The sequence below is a fragment of the Nannospalax galili genome, unplaced genomic scaffold (assembly GCF_000622305.1).
Source record: "Nannospalax galili isolate Female #2095 unplaced genomic scaffold, S.galili_v1.0 scaffold1519, whole genome shotgun sequence".
In the NCBI taxonomy this organism is placed as follows: Eukaryota; Metazoa; Chordata; class Mammalia; order Rodentia; family Spalacidae; genus Nannospalax; species Nannospalax galili.
The window spans coordinates 506,902-521,422 of record NW_008342631.1 but is presented as its reverse complement, the minus strand read 5'-3'; the positions used below and the strand labels follow the sequence as shown (position 1 = coordinate 521,422).

The window sequence follows — 14,521 nt, the reverse complement described above, 5'->3', positions numbered from 1 at the left end:
GAGACCCTGTCCCTTGAGGAAGAACAGGCAGTGCCTACTGGGTTTACTAAGTAGCTGCTTTACCAGGCCAGGAGCAAGTTCTGCTGAAAACCAGATCTCTAGGGAGTTGGGCCAGGTCTGTGCCAGGAGGGGAAGCCAAAGCTAGGGCAAGCTGTGCTTTTCCATCATTTCAGCCCCTGAAGTCATCCCGGCAACAGGGTTGACCTAAGCTAATCAGGGCTTCCGGTTGTGCTGTCCAATGAGAAGTGCCAGTAGGCGGCAGGAGGCGGGCCTTTTCGGTCTCCATTTCCTGCGGTTTCCGCTCCCAGGCTTAGGGGGTTGGCACTGCTGCTGCTGTCAGCGCCGCTGAGAGCTGGGCGGAGAACGCGGGAGAGCTTCCCCGCCATGGTGAGCGAGGGGGTGCGGGGTGGGGCAGGACGGCGAGGAGTGGCGGGTGGAGCCGCCAAAGCAGGCTGTGTGGGATCCCCGGAGCTGGGGCGGCGCTCGGCAGGCAGTCGGACCGGCAGTCCTGTGCTGTCTAGTCTGTACCTGGGCTCCGGCTCGGCTGTCTGTGCGGTGAGCTGGAGGCTCCGCCTGCGCGCGCAGCTTCAGGGTCAGGACTGTCCAGAGCGCGGGATCGTGCTGTTGTGATGTGTGGACAAGTGTTAGTGAACAGTAGTCTAAAAGTTAAGGTCGGGAACACTGGGGAAGGACAGAAGGCTTGCAGCTGGGTGGGGGATAGGCAGGCTGTGTAGGGAAGAGGAAGGACCGGGTGGGAAGATAGCAGCCGGTCCGGGCAGGTTCGGTGACCCCCTGTAAATCTCTCTGAATAACAGGTGCACACACCCTTTCCATACTGCTAGTAAATCTATCTGGTGTATCCATGATGATGAGGTTCTTCATGCATGTAATGTAACACTGAATTGGGGGTAAAAAGTATTTAAGTGTAAGTCTCGACTGTTCCAGGAAGGAACCACTCTGGGCCCAGGGCGGGGCAGGGGAGGAGAGATGTGGCCCAGGACTCACAGTCCGCACAGTAGAGGAAGCCCCTTGCAGCCCCCTCGGCTCTGTGCGCCCTCCACTCCGCAGTGCGTCCTTCCTTTCCACGTTTGCTTTCTCTCCCTCTGAAATAAACCTTGACTGCTGCAGCTCCCTGCTGCTCTCTCCGGGCAGTTAAGAAAGCGCCTGTGCTGTTGTGACTTGACAGCCCTTAAATTTTGCAACCTGGTTCTTGCATGCTCTTTGTTGTGTAAGTTATGTTTCATATCATGTGAAACTTCAGGCCCTCCTGGAAACTTAGAAGTCTGGTGTTTCCTTTGTTCTTGAGCTAGCTCAGGAGATTGTTTTGTAGCGTTCCTCTGAGGATTGCTCTGTGGACTTTCTCTGAAGAGGCTCATCAGACCCCTCTTGTCCTCCCATGCTCCCCTCCCTTACCCTCTCCCAGCCTCCCTCCCTTCCATCCTTTCCTCTCTATCTCACTTATCCTCACTCCAAATAAAACTCCTTCCCAGGTTTTTATTTTGTAAGTTATGTTACTTTTAAATATTTGTATATGTGCTGTAGGGTGTTAGGTGCCCATGGAGATTAGAGGATATGATCCCCTTGGGACTGGAGTTAAACAGGAAAATAAATACCCCCATGCATTTACTGTTTCTTTTATGTATGTCCGGTATTGTTTTTAATTGGTTAATGACTCGTTTTATATTTAGGGCATAGTACTCACCTAGTAGTGGTTTTATGAATGCTTAATAAAAAGGAGAACACCAAACACCTTAGCACTATCTTGAGAAATGAATCCCACAGTTATCTGGTAGAGCCCCCATTTGCGATTATCCAGTATTCAAGAGGCCAGCAATGATTTTGGTGTAAGGAGTGTTTGAACCCCTACCCTTAATATCTGTTTCTGTCAGTGCACCTGTAGAAGGAATTTCACCACTGTGGCCTTGGGTCATGTAAGCATCTGTTTTGGTAGTCGGGTAGGTTGTAACTTCAATCTACCAGTGTTGTAGCAGTTAAGATAATGACCTGGGAGACCTTAAAAACTGGATTTCTCTAACTTGAGTCCCAGAATTTCAGTGTTAACTACTCCACATCTGTTAGCATAAAGAAAATGAGTTTTTCAACCCTCTGAGTAGTGCTTGACCTCTAGACTACCTGATTTCCATAACAGAGTTTTACATTATTGTAAGTAGCCTATTGTTGCTGCTGGGAATTGAACTTAGGTCATCTGTGAAAACACTACACACTCTGTTTTGAAAAAAAATTTAATTGAATTTTTGTGATTGTCATACAATGTATTTTGGTATTTAGATCCCCTCTCCTTCTGTGCCTCCTATTACTGCCTCCCTCCTAATTTAATATGCCCCAATAGGCCTTCACTGGTTAACCTACCAAAATTCATATCCTTGAAAGAGACGGACTGTCCCCCTACCAGCAGTCTTCGGTTGCCAGTAGTTCCTGGGGTAGAGTTGAGGTTTTTACACACTTTCCCATGTCTGCCCTGGGATTTGGCCTGGTTTGAGCTTGCATGGGATTTGTGCATGCTCTCACCGTTACTGTGAGTTCATATGAATAACTGAACAGCTGTCTAGAAAACTATTTCCTTGTGAACCACCTATGGCTTTTAAAATCTTTGCTCCCCTCTTTCAAAATGATTTGTGAGCCTTTGAATGATCCCTGAGCCTTTGATATAGGTGTCCTATTCAGGCATAAGTACTCTGCAGCCTCTTCTCTGCATATTGGCCAGTTGTGGGTCTCTGTGTTAATCACCATTTGCTGCATAAGAAAACATCTATGGTGAGAGTTGAGATGCATTGATCTATGGGTATAAAATAAGTCATTAGGAGTGAGTTTAATGCTGTAACTATTTAGCAGAAATAATATTGGGCTCTCCCTATGCCCTATGACCTATCTAGTCTCAGGTTCCTAGGCCTGATACCAATGTCAGATATGGGTTCCATCTTACAAAGTATACCTTAAATCCAATAAAAGAGTGGTTGGTTATTCCCTTAATATTCATGTAACTATTGCACCAAAGGGCATATCTTGCCAGGCCAATTCCTGTAGTACACAGGATTCACAGATGGGTAAGGTTGAAGATTATTTTTTTCTTCTGATAGCATACATAGCACCTTCCAGCACTATGAAAGCCAGCCAGGAGAGATGAGGCTTTAAAGTCAGTGCCAGCTTGATTTCTCCTTTTTGTTCTACAGCTCATGTATGCAGGGTCTTCAGCAGTAGGGGTGGGTAACCAAGAACAGGAGAATGAACAGTACTGTTTGAGAGTCTAAGGGACCCCTGGTCAACAACTCAGGAAAGGCATTCCATTCCTGGCACTGGGGTCTTATTTTGTTAGGAAATGGTATCTAGTGGAGGCAGTTGTTCGCCTGTTATATGGTAACTTCTTTTAATCACTTTGTAATGTATATACATATACTTTAAGAAGCTTCTGTACTGCTAGGTTTCCATATGGGTTTTTCTAAAGGCCTTCCTCATAGTCCCTCTCTCCTGCCTTCCCAACCCCACCCCATTTAGCCTTTTCTCCTTTATCATTCCCCTTTCCTTCTTTATATCATTGCATTCTCCCAACCCCCCGCCCAGGATACCCACACCACCCCCAGGCCTTCTCCATGACCATTTATTATTTCCTGACTTCTCTGGAATTTCAAATTAAAATGTGCATATTTCAGATTTCAAAGCTAGCCTCTAGCCATGAGACGTCCTCTTCATCTGCGTTCCGTCACTCAGGATAATCGTTTCCAGTTCCATCCATTTACCTGAAAATTTCATAATTTGGTTTTTTAGGAGATCAGTAATATTCCATTGTGTATAGGTATCACACCTTCATTATCCATTCACCAGTTGATGGACATCTCGGTTATTTCTAGTGTCTGGCTATTATTCAATGGGCAGCAGTGAACAGGTACTTTTGTAGTAAGGTATAAAGTCTTTTGGTATATGCCTAAGAGTGATACGGTTGGATCATATGTAGATCAATTTCTAACTTTTTGAGGACTCTTCACCCTGATTTCCATAGCGACTGCAGTTTGCACTCCCACCAGCAGTGCATGAAAGTTCCCTCTTCTCGACATCCTCACCAGCATTTGTTGTGTTTGTTTTTTGGATCTTTGTCCTGAATGGGGCAGTTACTTGACAGTAACTGTCCTGAATGTGTCTCAAGCCACTGGCCTGTGTGTGACATCTAGAGTGTGTCATGGCTTGAGTGTGACATCCAACATGTGTCACTGTTTCTCGGGAGAGCTTAGGACAGGCGCAACGGACAGAAGAGATTCTCACACATGACTGTTTGATTGCATTATGCGTTTACTAGGTCAAAGCATAACAAACACACATCAATACAAACACTCAAAGGGAAACCCAGTCCTCTAGCAGTTAAGAGTCCCGAAGTCTCTTGGAGTACCTTCCAGAGGTTAAGCCTTCAGGCACTCCATGTCAAGAGGTTCTCTAGTCCGCCATGATCGGTGCACTCTCCTGGCTTTGAAGCTGTCTCTCGTAGGTTCTGATCACGTCTGGTCGTGGCAGGCAAGGCTCCGGTCTGGTCTGGTCTCGGGCAGAGCTTTGGGCAGAGTTCAGGCTGGTCTCTGGTCTTGGGTGATGTGCCCGGATGAGGCCCATGGATTCAGAGTCTCGTGTACCCAAGCATCGAAGGAATCTTTGAGCTGCCAGATTTTATATGTTTCTTTTTTGGCTGGAGTCCTTCTGACTTACGTCAGTAACTTCAGCGGTTTCTTGAGATATGGCTCACACCATGTGGTCACTTATCACCAACACACAGGCACTCAACTCACATAGGTTCTGCTTGGTTGCTAGGTTACGACTTAGCTTCTACTTCACACAGTGTCACAGCAATGTTCAATTTGGTTTCAGAGTTTGCAGAGTTAATATTCATCTTTAATTTCTAATTTCTAAATTCCTAATAAATTCCTAGGTTACAACTTAGTTTCTTATCTACCTATCTACTTCACACAGTGTCACATCAAGTTTCTAGTTTCATTTCAAAGTCACTCTTTATTTCTACTTTCCTAATACATTCAGTACAATCTTTGCCATTCTGACAAGGGTAAGATGAAATCTCAAAGTGTTTTTAATTTGCATTTCCCTAATGATGTACATTTTAAAAAATATTTCTCAGCCATCTGGGTTTCGTCTTTAGAGGACTCCCTGTTCGGTTCCTTGTACCATTTTGCACTGAGTTTTTTGTATTTTTCGTGTTTAGTTATTTTAGTTCTTTGTATATTCTATTTACTAACCCTCTGTGAGAAGTATAACTGGTAAAGTTTTTTTTCCCATTCTGTAGATTGTCTCTTCACTCAAATGAATACCTTTTAAATAATATTTTTTAGGGGTTGGGAGTTGTGGTTTAAAGGGCGTCACTCTTTAGCCCAGGCTGACCTGGAACTCACCTTTTATGTGCTGGGATTACAGGCGTAAGTCAACAGTCCTGATTCTTAATCTTACAGCTTTGTTCCTTTCTTGACATAATGTATTCAAGGAATTCTAAAACAATATTAAGTGGGAGAGTGCATTACAGGTAGCTTTATTGTACAGTCTTCGATCTTTGCTTCAAAAAACCTTAAATGTTATTCACCTTTGAGTGATGGATATACACATAAATGGGCCCAGCTTTTCCTGGAGCATGTGCTCAGCATTGTTAAAGCACTGCTAAAATCATCAGTAGTGTGAATGGTAAGTTCTTTGAAGTTCTTGTGAATGCTCTTTCTGATTTCTATTTTCTCATAGTTAAGCAGAGATGTTGGGGTCATTTGACTTCCTAAGTGGCTCTTGTTAGACTCTCCCTTGATGACCTGCATACCTTGAGCCAGAGTACCATGAGCTTTCCATCCAGACCTTCCTTATGACAAAACTGACATTTCATAAACTCCTGCAACACCTTCAGAAAACTCAGCATTGATTGATGGTGATCACTCTAGCTTCCTGAACATATAGCCTCAGCCTGTACTATTTTTTATTAGAATTTTTGGTGTCACAAGCTTGGAACGTGTAAACACACAAGCATCCATTTCCATCTAAGGCAGAGGAGCAGCACATCCCCTGGTGGCCTGTCAAATGGACTGTCTTGACTGATGGAATCAAACATTCCTACTCAGGCTAACTTGTTGAGTTCACAGGGACGTCTCGTGGGAATGGTATAAATTGGCTGAACAGGCTTTTGAGCAGTGTAACATCTTGCAGGGCAGGCTAAGTGAGTGTCTTCCCTATTACATTGTTATATTTTTGTGTCAGAAGTCACCAGAAGCACAGAACAAAAAGGCAGGGCCTCACAGGACCTGTCAGAAAATTAGCCAGGAAAAAAAAAAAAAAATCTAAGATCTGGAGGAAGGAATGGAGTGCCACGTAAGAATTTCTTCTAAATTAGTATTTTCTTTTAAAGGAAATAGGGAGACTTGTAATACTCAAAAAGTAAACTTAGGGGGCTGGAGAGATGGGTCAGCAATTTAGCAGTGCTTGCTGTTCTTCCAGAAATTGAATTAGGTTCCCAACCTACATGTCTGGGGCTCACAACTACTCATCACTGTAGTTCCAGGGAATCTGACATCCTCTTCTGTCCTCAAGGGAACATGACATAACTCAGCCTCACACACATACACAGAACCAAAAATAAAATAGGTATTTTAAAAAGTAAGCCGTGGAAGCTCAGGAATCTCTTGAAGCAAGATTCCCAGTGCCCTTCACCAATGTTGTATGGACAATAAACATTAACATAGAAACTCTGCAGATACTGAAGATGCTTCCTCTCTGGAAGTTGCACAGTAGCTGTTCACAAACCTCCAGGTGGAGCTGGTGTGAGCTGTTACCCATCCTAAGGTGGGGTTTTTAATTGATACACTGCCTCTCTGCCAGCCATGGCTCTGTAAGTAAGCCCTCGCCCATTCTCCTATAAGCAGCTGCAGTTCATTCGCTCATTCACTAGACTTGGGTAGAATCATTTCTTTAGATTATTGTTGTTTCCCTAGTTGTTGTGATAGGCATTTGTTCATCTGCCCATGAAAAGTCACCTGAGAAGGTCGAAGGTTCAAATTCATACCAGTCGTGAGTCTTTCCCTCAGGTCAGTTAGGGAATGGAGATTGTACAACCCATCTGAGGTGCCAATGATGTGTGGCATCAGTGAAAAGGCAGCTGTATGTGTGACAGATCTCCCGGTTATCTGATATGGACTTGACTCAGATCTAAGACATGGCATCCCATTTAGAACAGTGAGTTTCTGTCTCATAAAAGTGAAACCCGGTTTCATTTTGGAGCCACGTGTTGAGTGCCTCGATGGTAAGCTGGGCTGACCTGGCGGTGAGATTGAGAAAGATACTAGCTTTGAATTGGTAATGTGGAGAAGTCTTCTGGGGGAGCAAAGGCCTGACCAGCTGTTTCTCTCAGATCAGTGGTAAAGTTTGGGTCATTTTTTTGAGACAGGAATTAAAGAGCTTATTTGTCTTGAGAGTGCCTATAGGGCACCATTGATCTAAGAATTAGTTTGCAGATGTGTGTGCAGACTGGCATGTGTCTCTAAGGATCAGGCTACAAGTGCTGGTGGCCTGATTTGAAGTTTTAAATTTTAAAAAATATTTTTATTTTTTATGTGTATGAGTGTATTGCCTGCAGTTGTACAATGCCCATGGAGGTCAGAAGAGGGCGTCAGAGCCACTGGACCTTGAGTTAAGGACGGTTGTTAACCATCATATGGATACTGGGAACTGAGCCCAGGTCCTCTGCAAGAGCAGCTAGTGCTCTTAATTGCTGAGCCATCTCTCCAGCCCAGTTTTTAAATTTTTGTTACTGTGTATAGAGTGTGTTTATATATGAGAACATCTGTGTCACACTTGTTAGAGGAATACGTTGTGACGTCTACTCTCTGCTTTGACTTTTCCATGGGTTTCAGGGATCAAATTCAGCTTTCAAATTTGTGTGGCCAAGTCTTTTACCTGTTGAGCCACCTTGATAGACAATTCATGGGCTTGATCTTTCAGGTGTGGAAATTGCATTTTCATTTTGACCTTTTGTCTTTACCTTGTAGTTTGTAAGTTCTTGTAGTGTGTTAGCAAAACATCACTGTGTTGTTAATAAGACTTCTGAGAGAGAGAGAGAGAGAGAGAGAGAGAGAGAGAGAGAGAGAGAGAGACTCACTATGTAGCCTTGGCTAGCCTGTAACTTGAGCTTTGTAGACCAGGCTGGCCTCAAACTCAGACATATCCACCTGCCTCTTGCCTTTGGAATACTGGGATTAAAAGCATGTGCCACGATGGTTCATGAGACTTTGATAATTCCTAGACATTTGTTATGCCTCATTAGTTTGGAAAAACAATATTTGATGACTTCAAAATGTCAGTTTTGAGATTCAGGAAATTTCTGAAAGTATAATAATGAAGGCATGAATGTAGTGACAGCAGGCTTCTTCCTGCTCCCTGCTTACCGTCCCTTTCTTCCTCTCTGCCTCATTCTCCTGCTTCCTCACTCCCTTTATCTGGAGGTGGGTGTTTTGCTCTGTTGCATAGGCTGACTTGGACTCCTGGACTCAGGTGAACCTTCTATCTCCTCCTTTGATGCAGCAGTGACTACACACATGTGTCCACATAACTGGCCTGCTGAATTCTAAGCACATGGTATCTTTATACTTGCTACAGTCTCACTTGACATTACTCATAAAATTCAAGAATATTTTGTGGCTGTCGGGAAGTCACAGGAGCTATATTTGAGTGTGGACTTTCCAGTGCAGCTGTAAATGGGGGGTGCCCACTCCTCTGTAAATAAGCCCCCACACTATGCTCTGTTAAAAAAATAATTATCAAAAAATTCAAGAATATTTTTAGCTTCCTAAATATGATCATGTATAATATTTGTTACTTGATTAAATTTGTGCTTACAGCTGTAAATGATTTCTTCTGTAAGCACATAGAATGGGCTCATTTCCTATTTTAACAAGTCGTGACAGCATGTGTAAAATTGTGCACACCAGCAAGCTCATTGCACTTAGACCCTATTATTCTTTGCAGCAAGGGACTGATGTTCTAGTTAGCTCTGTGAGTTTAGAACAGATTAATAGACTTTCAGAATGAGGACAGGTGTTCATAAACTGCCATAAAGTTTGTAGAAATCATTATGATGAGTGACTGTTCATGCAATCTCTATTAAAATATTAAATTTCTTCATGCCATCAAAACCTAAACACTGTGAGTAGGAGTTTCTAAGGACAAGCAGGTTCTTGCATACTAATAATGTTGACAGTGTACCACATTAAGTGGTAGAACTTTCTCAAGATAGGAAGTAGAAATGCATTGTAGAAAGAGAATTGGGGCAGAGCAGCAGCACAACCTATGCCTTGGGCCCAGTAATGAGAAGAATGTTTCTGAGGCACTCTTTCCTTTCAAAATCCCACAATGAGTCTTGGAAGAAAGGTCTGGTTAGCACAGAATTATATGAACATGTTATCAATTGAGTCTATGGAATGTTTAGGATTCTGTGATGTTTGAAGACGTTGCTGTGGACTTCACCCAGGAAGAGTGGGCCTTGTTGAACCTGTCTCAGAAGAAACTCTTCAGAGATGTGATGCTAGAAACCTGCAGGAACCTCACTGCTATCGGTAAAAATATAATATCTTCACCTCATAAATTAGGCAACAAGTGTTTCTGTGTATTGATCATCTGTGATTTGAAATACTGAAAGGGATAAATGTGGTGTACGAATCAGTCATGAGTCAGCATTCATTGGAGCTAGAAATTAATTTTTCACTCATTTCTAATTCATCATAAATTTTGTTTGACTACATTTTAGGCCACAAATGGGAAGACCAGAATATTGAAGACCGTTATAAGAGATCTGGAAGAAATCTAAGGTAATTTATATACAAATATGGAAGCAAATTTCCTATAAAGGAGTTTTCTTAAGATTTACTTTTTAGTGTGTGTGTGTGTGTGTGTGTGTGTGTGTGTGTGTTTCTTTGTGTTGTGTGGGGGGGGCATGTGGGTGAGGGGGTAGGTATGTATACACAAACTTGTGTGGGGGTGCCCAAAGATACCAGAAATGGTGTTGGACTCATGGAGCTGGAATTAAAAGAAATTGTGGGCCACCGAAAGTGGATGTTGGCAATTGAACTCTGGTATTCTAGAAGAGCAGCAACTGAGCTTAACTGCCAAGCCATCTCTACTCTCCCCCAATTAAGGAATTTTAATGTGATTATCTCTAAATTAACAAACAAATAAGCATAACTTTAAATTTATTCATCATTATGACTTGTAACTTGTACTTCAGTGTAAGAATGCTATTCGTGTTTTCTTTTTATCATCCCTGTGTGGGAGACATATTGTCGAATCATCATTCCGTTTAGTTTCAGACCATTCAAATATGGCAGAAGACATATACTTTAACTGATTTTTGGAATGGTGTATGACCTGCATCTTGTAATAAATATTCAGTAATAAATCGACTCTTACTAATACACTTGCTGTTTTTACAGACGTTCCATGATTAAGACAATCTGTGAGCATAAAGAAGATCGTCAGGATGGAGAAACTTCCATGTGCATAGCAAATGCCACTATGAGCATGAAAATTTCTAATGAGAGAACACCATGTGGACACAGTGTGCGTGAAAAGGTTTCCATGAGTCATTCACCCTTTAATAACCATCCTACTTCTCACTCTCAACATAAACCATATGAGCATGAGGAGTATGGAACCAAGCCACAGAACTCTAACTCTCTCACAAGCTGTCAAAGACATATGAGAACTCACACTGTGAATGGATCTTCTGAACTAAAGACTTCTTTACAACCTTGTGGACTACCAAGTTCATTGGGAATACATCAAGAAATGCAAAGTGCAAAGAAGTTTTATCAATACAAGAAATGTAGAAAGACCTCTGCTGATGTGAATTCATGTAACACACTTGGAGAAACTCAAACTCTAAGAAAATATTACCAGTGTAATATATGTGGTAAATATCTGTGTTCCTCCACTTCTCTTCTAGGACATAAAAGAATTCATAGTGGTGAAAAACCCTATGAATGTAAGCAATGTAATAAAGCCTTTAGATTTCCTAGTTCCTTACAGTTACATGAAAGAATTCATAGTGATGAAAAACCCTATGAATGTAAACGATGTGGTAAGGCCTTTAGACAACTCAATAACCTTAAAGTACATGAAAGAATTCACACTGGAGAAAAACCTAAGGAATGTAAGCAATGTGGTAGAGCCTTTAGACATGATGGTAATCTTCAGAGACATGAAAAAAATCATATTGTAGTAAAATCCAAGGAATGTAAACAATGTGGTAAAGCCTTTAGACGTTACAGCCAACTTCAAAGACACGAAAGAATTCATACTGGAGCCAAACCCTATGAATGTAAACAATGTGGAAAAGACTTTACAAGTCGCAGTAATCTTCAAAGACATCAAAAAATTCATACTGGAGAAAAATGCTATGATTGTAAACAGTGTGGTAAAGCCTTTAGATATCACACTACACTTCAAGTACATGAAAAAAATCATAGTGGAGAAAAACCCTATACATGTAAGCAGTGCGGAAAGACCTTTAGCTGGCACAGTAGTCTAAAGTTACATGAAAAACTTCATACTGGAGAAAAACCCAAGGAATATAAACCATGTGGTAAAGTCTTTAGATACGATTCTCATGTTCAAAGTCATGGAAAAATTCATAATGGAGAGAAACCCTTTGAATGTCAACAATGTGGAAAAGCCTTTAGATATCACCGTTATCTTCACAGACATGAAAAAATCCATACTGGAGAAAAACCATATGAATGTAAACAATGTGGCAAAACCTTTAGAGAATACTATAATCTTCAGTCACATGAAAAAATTCATACTGGAGAAAAACCCTATGAATGTAAACTATGTGGTAAAGCCTTTACACATCACAGTGATCTTCGAAAACATGAAAATATTCATACTGGTGAAAAACACTATGAATGTAAACAGTGTGGTAAAGCTTTTACAAGACACAATAGTCTTCATATACATGAAAAAATTCATTCTGGAGAAAAACCTTATGAATGTAAAAAATGTGGTAAAGCCTTTACACATCACAGTTATCTTCAAAAACATGAAAAAATTCATACTGGAGAAAAACCTCATGAATGTAAACGATGTGGTAAGGCCTTTAGATGTTACAGTGATCTTCGAAGGCATGAAAATATTCATACCCTAGAAAAGCAGTATGACTGTAAACAGTGTGGTAAAGCTTTTACATGTCATCGTTATCTTAAAAAACATGAAAAGTATCATACTGGAAAAAAATTCCAATAGATGTAAATTGTGTGTAAAGCCTTTGTCACCATTATCTTCAGTCACTTGAAAGAATTCATACTAGAGAAAGTCTTATGAATATAAAATATGTGATAAAGCCTTTACACATCACAGTAATCTTCGAAAACATGAAAAAATTTGATAATACAAAAAAAAAACCTCTGAATGTAAACTCTTTGGATGCCAAGTTATTTTCAAAACTTCATACTAGAAAAAACCCTATGAGTCTGAATAATGTGGTAAACCTTTTAGACATCACACTTACCTTCAGTGACCTGAAATAATCCATACTTTAAAACTTTAAAGAGTGTAGTAAAGTCTTTAGATGTCATAGTTATCGTCCATTACATTTAAAAAAAAAAAAATCATACTAGTGAAAAACCATAGGAATGTAAAGTATGTGGTAAAGGCTTTTGAGAGCCTTGTTATAAAAGGCACAAAAGAACTCATACTTGGGGGGGAACCCCAATCTTTGTAAACAATGTGGAAAAGTCCTTTAGATTTCATAGTTCTTTCAATTACTTGGAGAAATCCATTGTGCCTAAAAATCCTTTGAGTGTGAATAATGCCTTTAAATGTTACAATTGAAATTACATCATAGAGCAGTTACACAGCACAGTGTTCTTTGACTATCAATTCATGGCAGAAAATCCCTAGAAATATAAAATCAAAGTGTTGTTAATCCTTTTATAGGGGTTCACTTCACTTATAGACAACTCATTCTCAAACATCCTATTGGTGTGTTTTGCAATCTCGTAAGGGATGAATTGACTTTAGATGTTACAACCATCCTTCATATCCATCAGCCAGGCTTCAACTGAACAGGCCAAGCACGTGATTGGGACCTTATAACTTGGTGTGGATATAAATATCTGTGGGGAAAAAGCAATGTTTCCTGCCTGTGTGTTTTCTTCTTTCTGCTGAGTGTGCCTGCTGCTGTGGCTGCTGTTGTTGCTGCTACAGTCCTCCAGTGACAGACTGCAGCTCCACTGGCCTTCCAACATGGACTAAGTAGCAATCCCTCTTGGAAGTTTTAGGTCTTCACTGCCAGAATGGAACTGCTGAGGATGCAGCTTTGTAGACTGAGCAGCTTCTGTGTTGTCGGCCTCTCTGTTGTGCACACAACCTTGATGATCTACAGCACGGCTGTGTAAGCTGTTCTACCGAACCTGTTTCATGGCACATACACATTCTTTTGGTTTTATTCCTCTACAGTATTCTTTATTACATAGTTTCTGGTACCATGGTTGGTTGTAGAGAAACATAAATATTGGCTGATGATCTTCCATTGTCCAAGTTCCTCTGTAGGATACACAGTCCCCTACATTTGATCCTGTGCAGCACATATACTGCACCAGAGAAATTCCTTTTAACAAAAACAATTTCTGAGTGTTAAAAAGTGCTTAGGGGTCTGGAGGGATGGCACAGCAGTTAAGAGCACTGACTGCTCTTGCAGAGGACCCGAGTTCGATTCCCAGCACCCACATGGTGGCAATGAACTGTCCTTACCTCCAGTTCCAGGGGAATCCGAAGCCTTCTTCTGACCTCCACAGCATTGAACAACATGGTTGCACTCACATACATGCAGGCAATACACTTATAAAATAAAAATAAATATTTTTTTTTAAAAAAGGACTTAGATCTCAAACAGATTAATTCAAACATTATGAAACTATGTTATAATGTCTCCCGGACAGTTAATGGGTTTTGCCTATGTTTCATATACAAATTGTTGTGTCTTCATTGGAACATTACTATTGAATTAGAATTGAAGTATTTCCTGTGTTTTAAAAATGAAAAAAAGGGAAGTAAACCATCAAATAAGGGTAGAAATATATAAAGTTGTAGAGATGATCCAAGAGAAAAGACTCCTTAGGTAAGCAAGTTGTATGGTAGTTTTGTCCTAAAATACAGATTGTTTCAAAATGGGAAAAGGAGAAAGTGATGATGTCAAAACCAGAAAACCAGCAAGTTGCTGTAGGTCTGAGGAAGTTACAAGGAGGTTTATAATAGATAAAACTGAAGATGGTACGTAATGTTTATCCTGGGAAATGTCTACTCTGGACATAGAAAAGTTTACAATAGGACCTCACACCCTCTAAGTTACCTTTGAAATGTGGTGTTTGAACTTTTCAGAAAAATAAAAAAAGATAGTCCAAATGGCTCAGGAAAAATAATTATAAGTACAACAAGCCCAGTGGATAACCTGAGCCTTCAAAATGGTACATTTCCTTGGCCAGAACCTGTT

The 14,521-nt window shown here is 41.0% G+C and overlaps 1 protein-coding gene across 1 annotated transcript; it reads left to right on the top strand.

Moving 5' to 3' along the window:
• Nucleotides 1-299: 299 nt before the first annotated feature.
• LOC103738612 (zinc finger protein 709-like) lies at nt 300-12,431 on the top strand. Its single transcript, XM_008838692.3, has 4 exons — nt 300-387; nt 9,464-9,590; nt 9,782-9,842; nt 10,464-12,431. Exons 1-4 carry the CDS (start codon nt 385-387, stop codon nt 12,271-12,273), a joined length of 2,001 nt encoding a protein of 666 aa, XP_008836914.1. The 5' UTR covers nt 300-384; the 3' UTR covers nt 12,274-12,431.
• Nucleotides 12,432-14,521: the final 2,090 nt, after the last annotated feature.

Coding starts and splice junctions, on each gene's coding strand:
- LOC103738612 (XM_008838692.3), top strand. Junction 9,591..9,781: donor CAGGAACCTCACTGCTATCG/GTAAAAATATAA, acceptor ACTACATTTTAG/GCCACAAATGGGAAGACCAG. Junction 9,843..10,463: donor AGATCTGGAAGAAATCTAAG/GTAATTTATATA, acceptor CTGTTTTTACAG/ACGTTCCATGATTAAGACAA.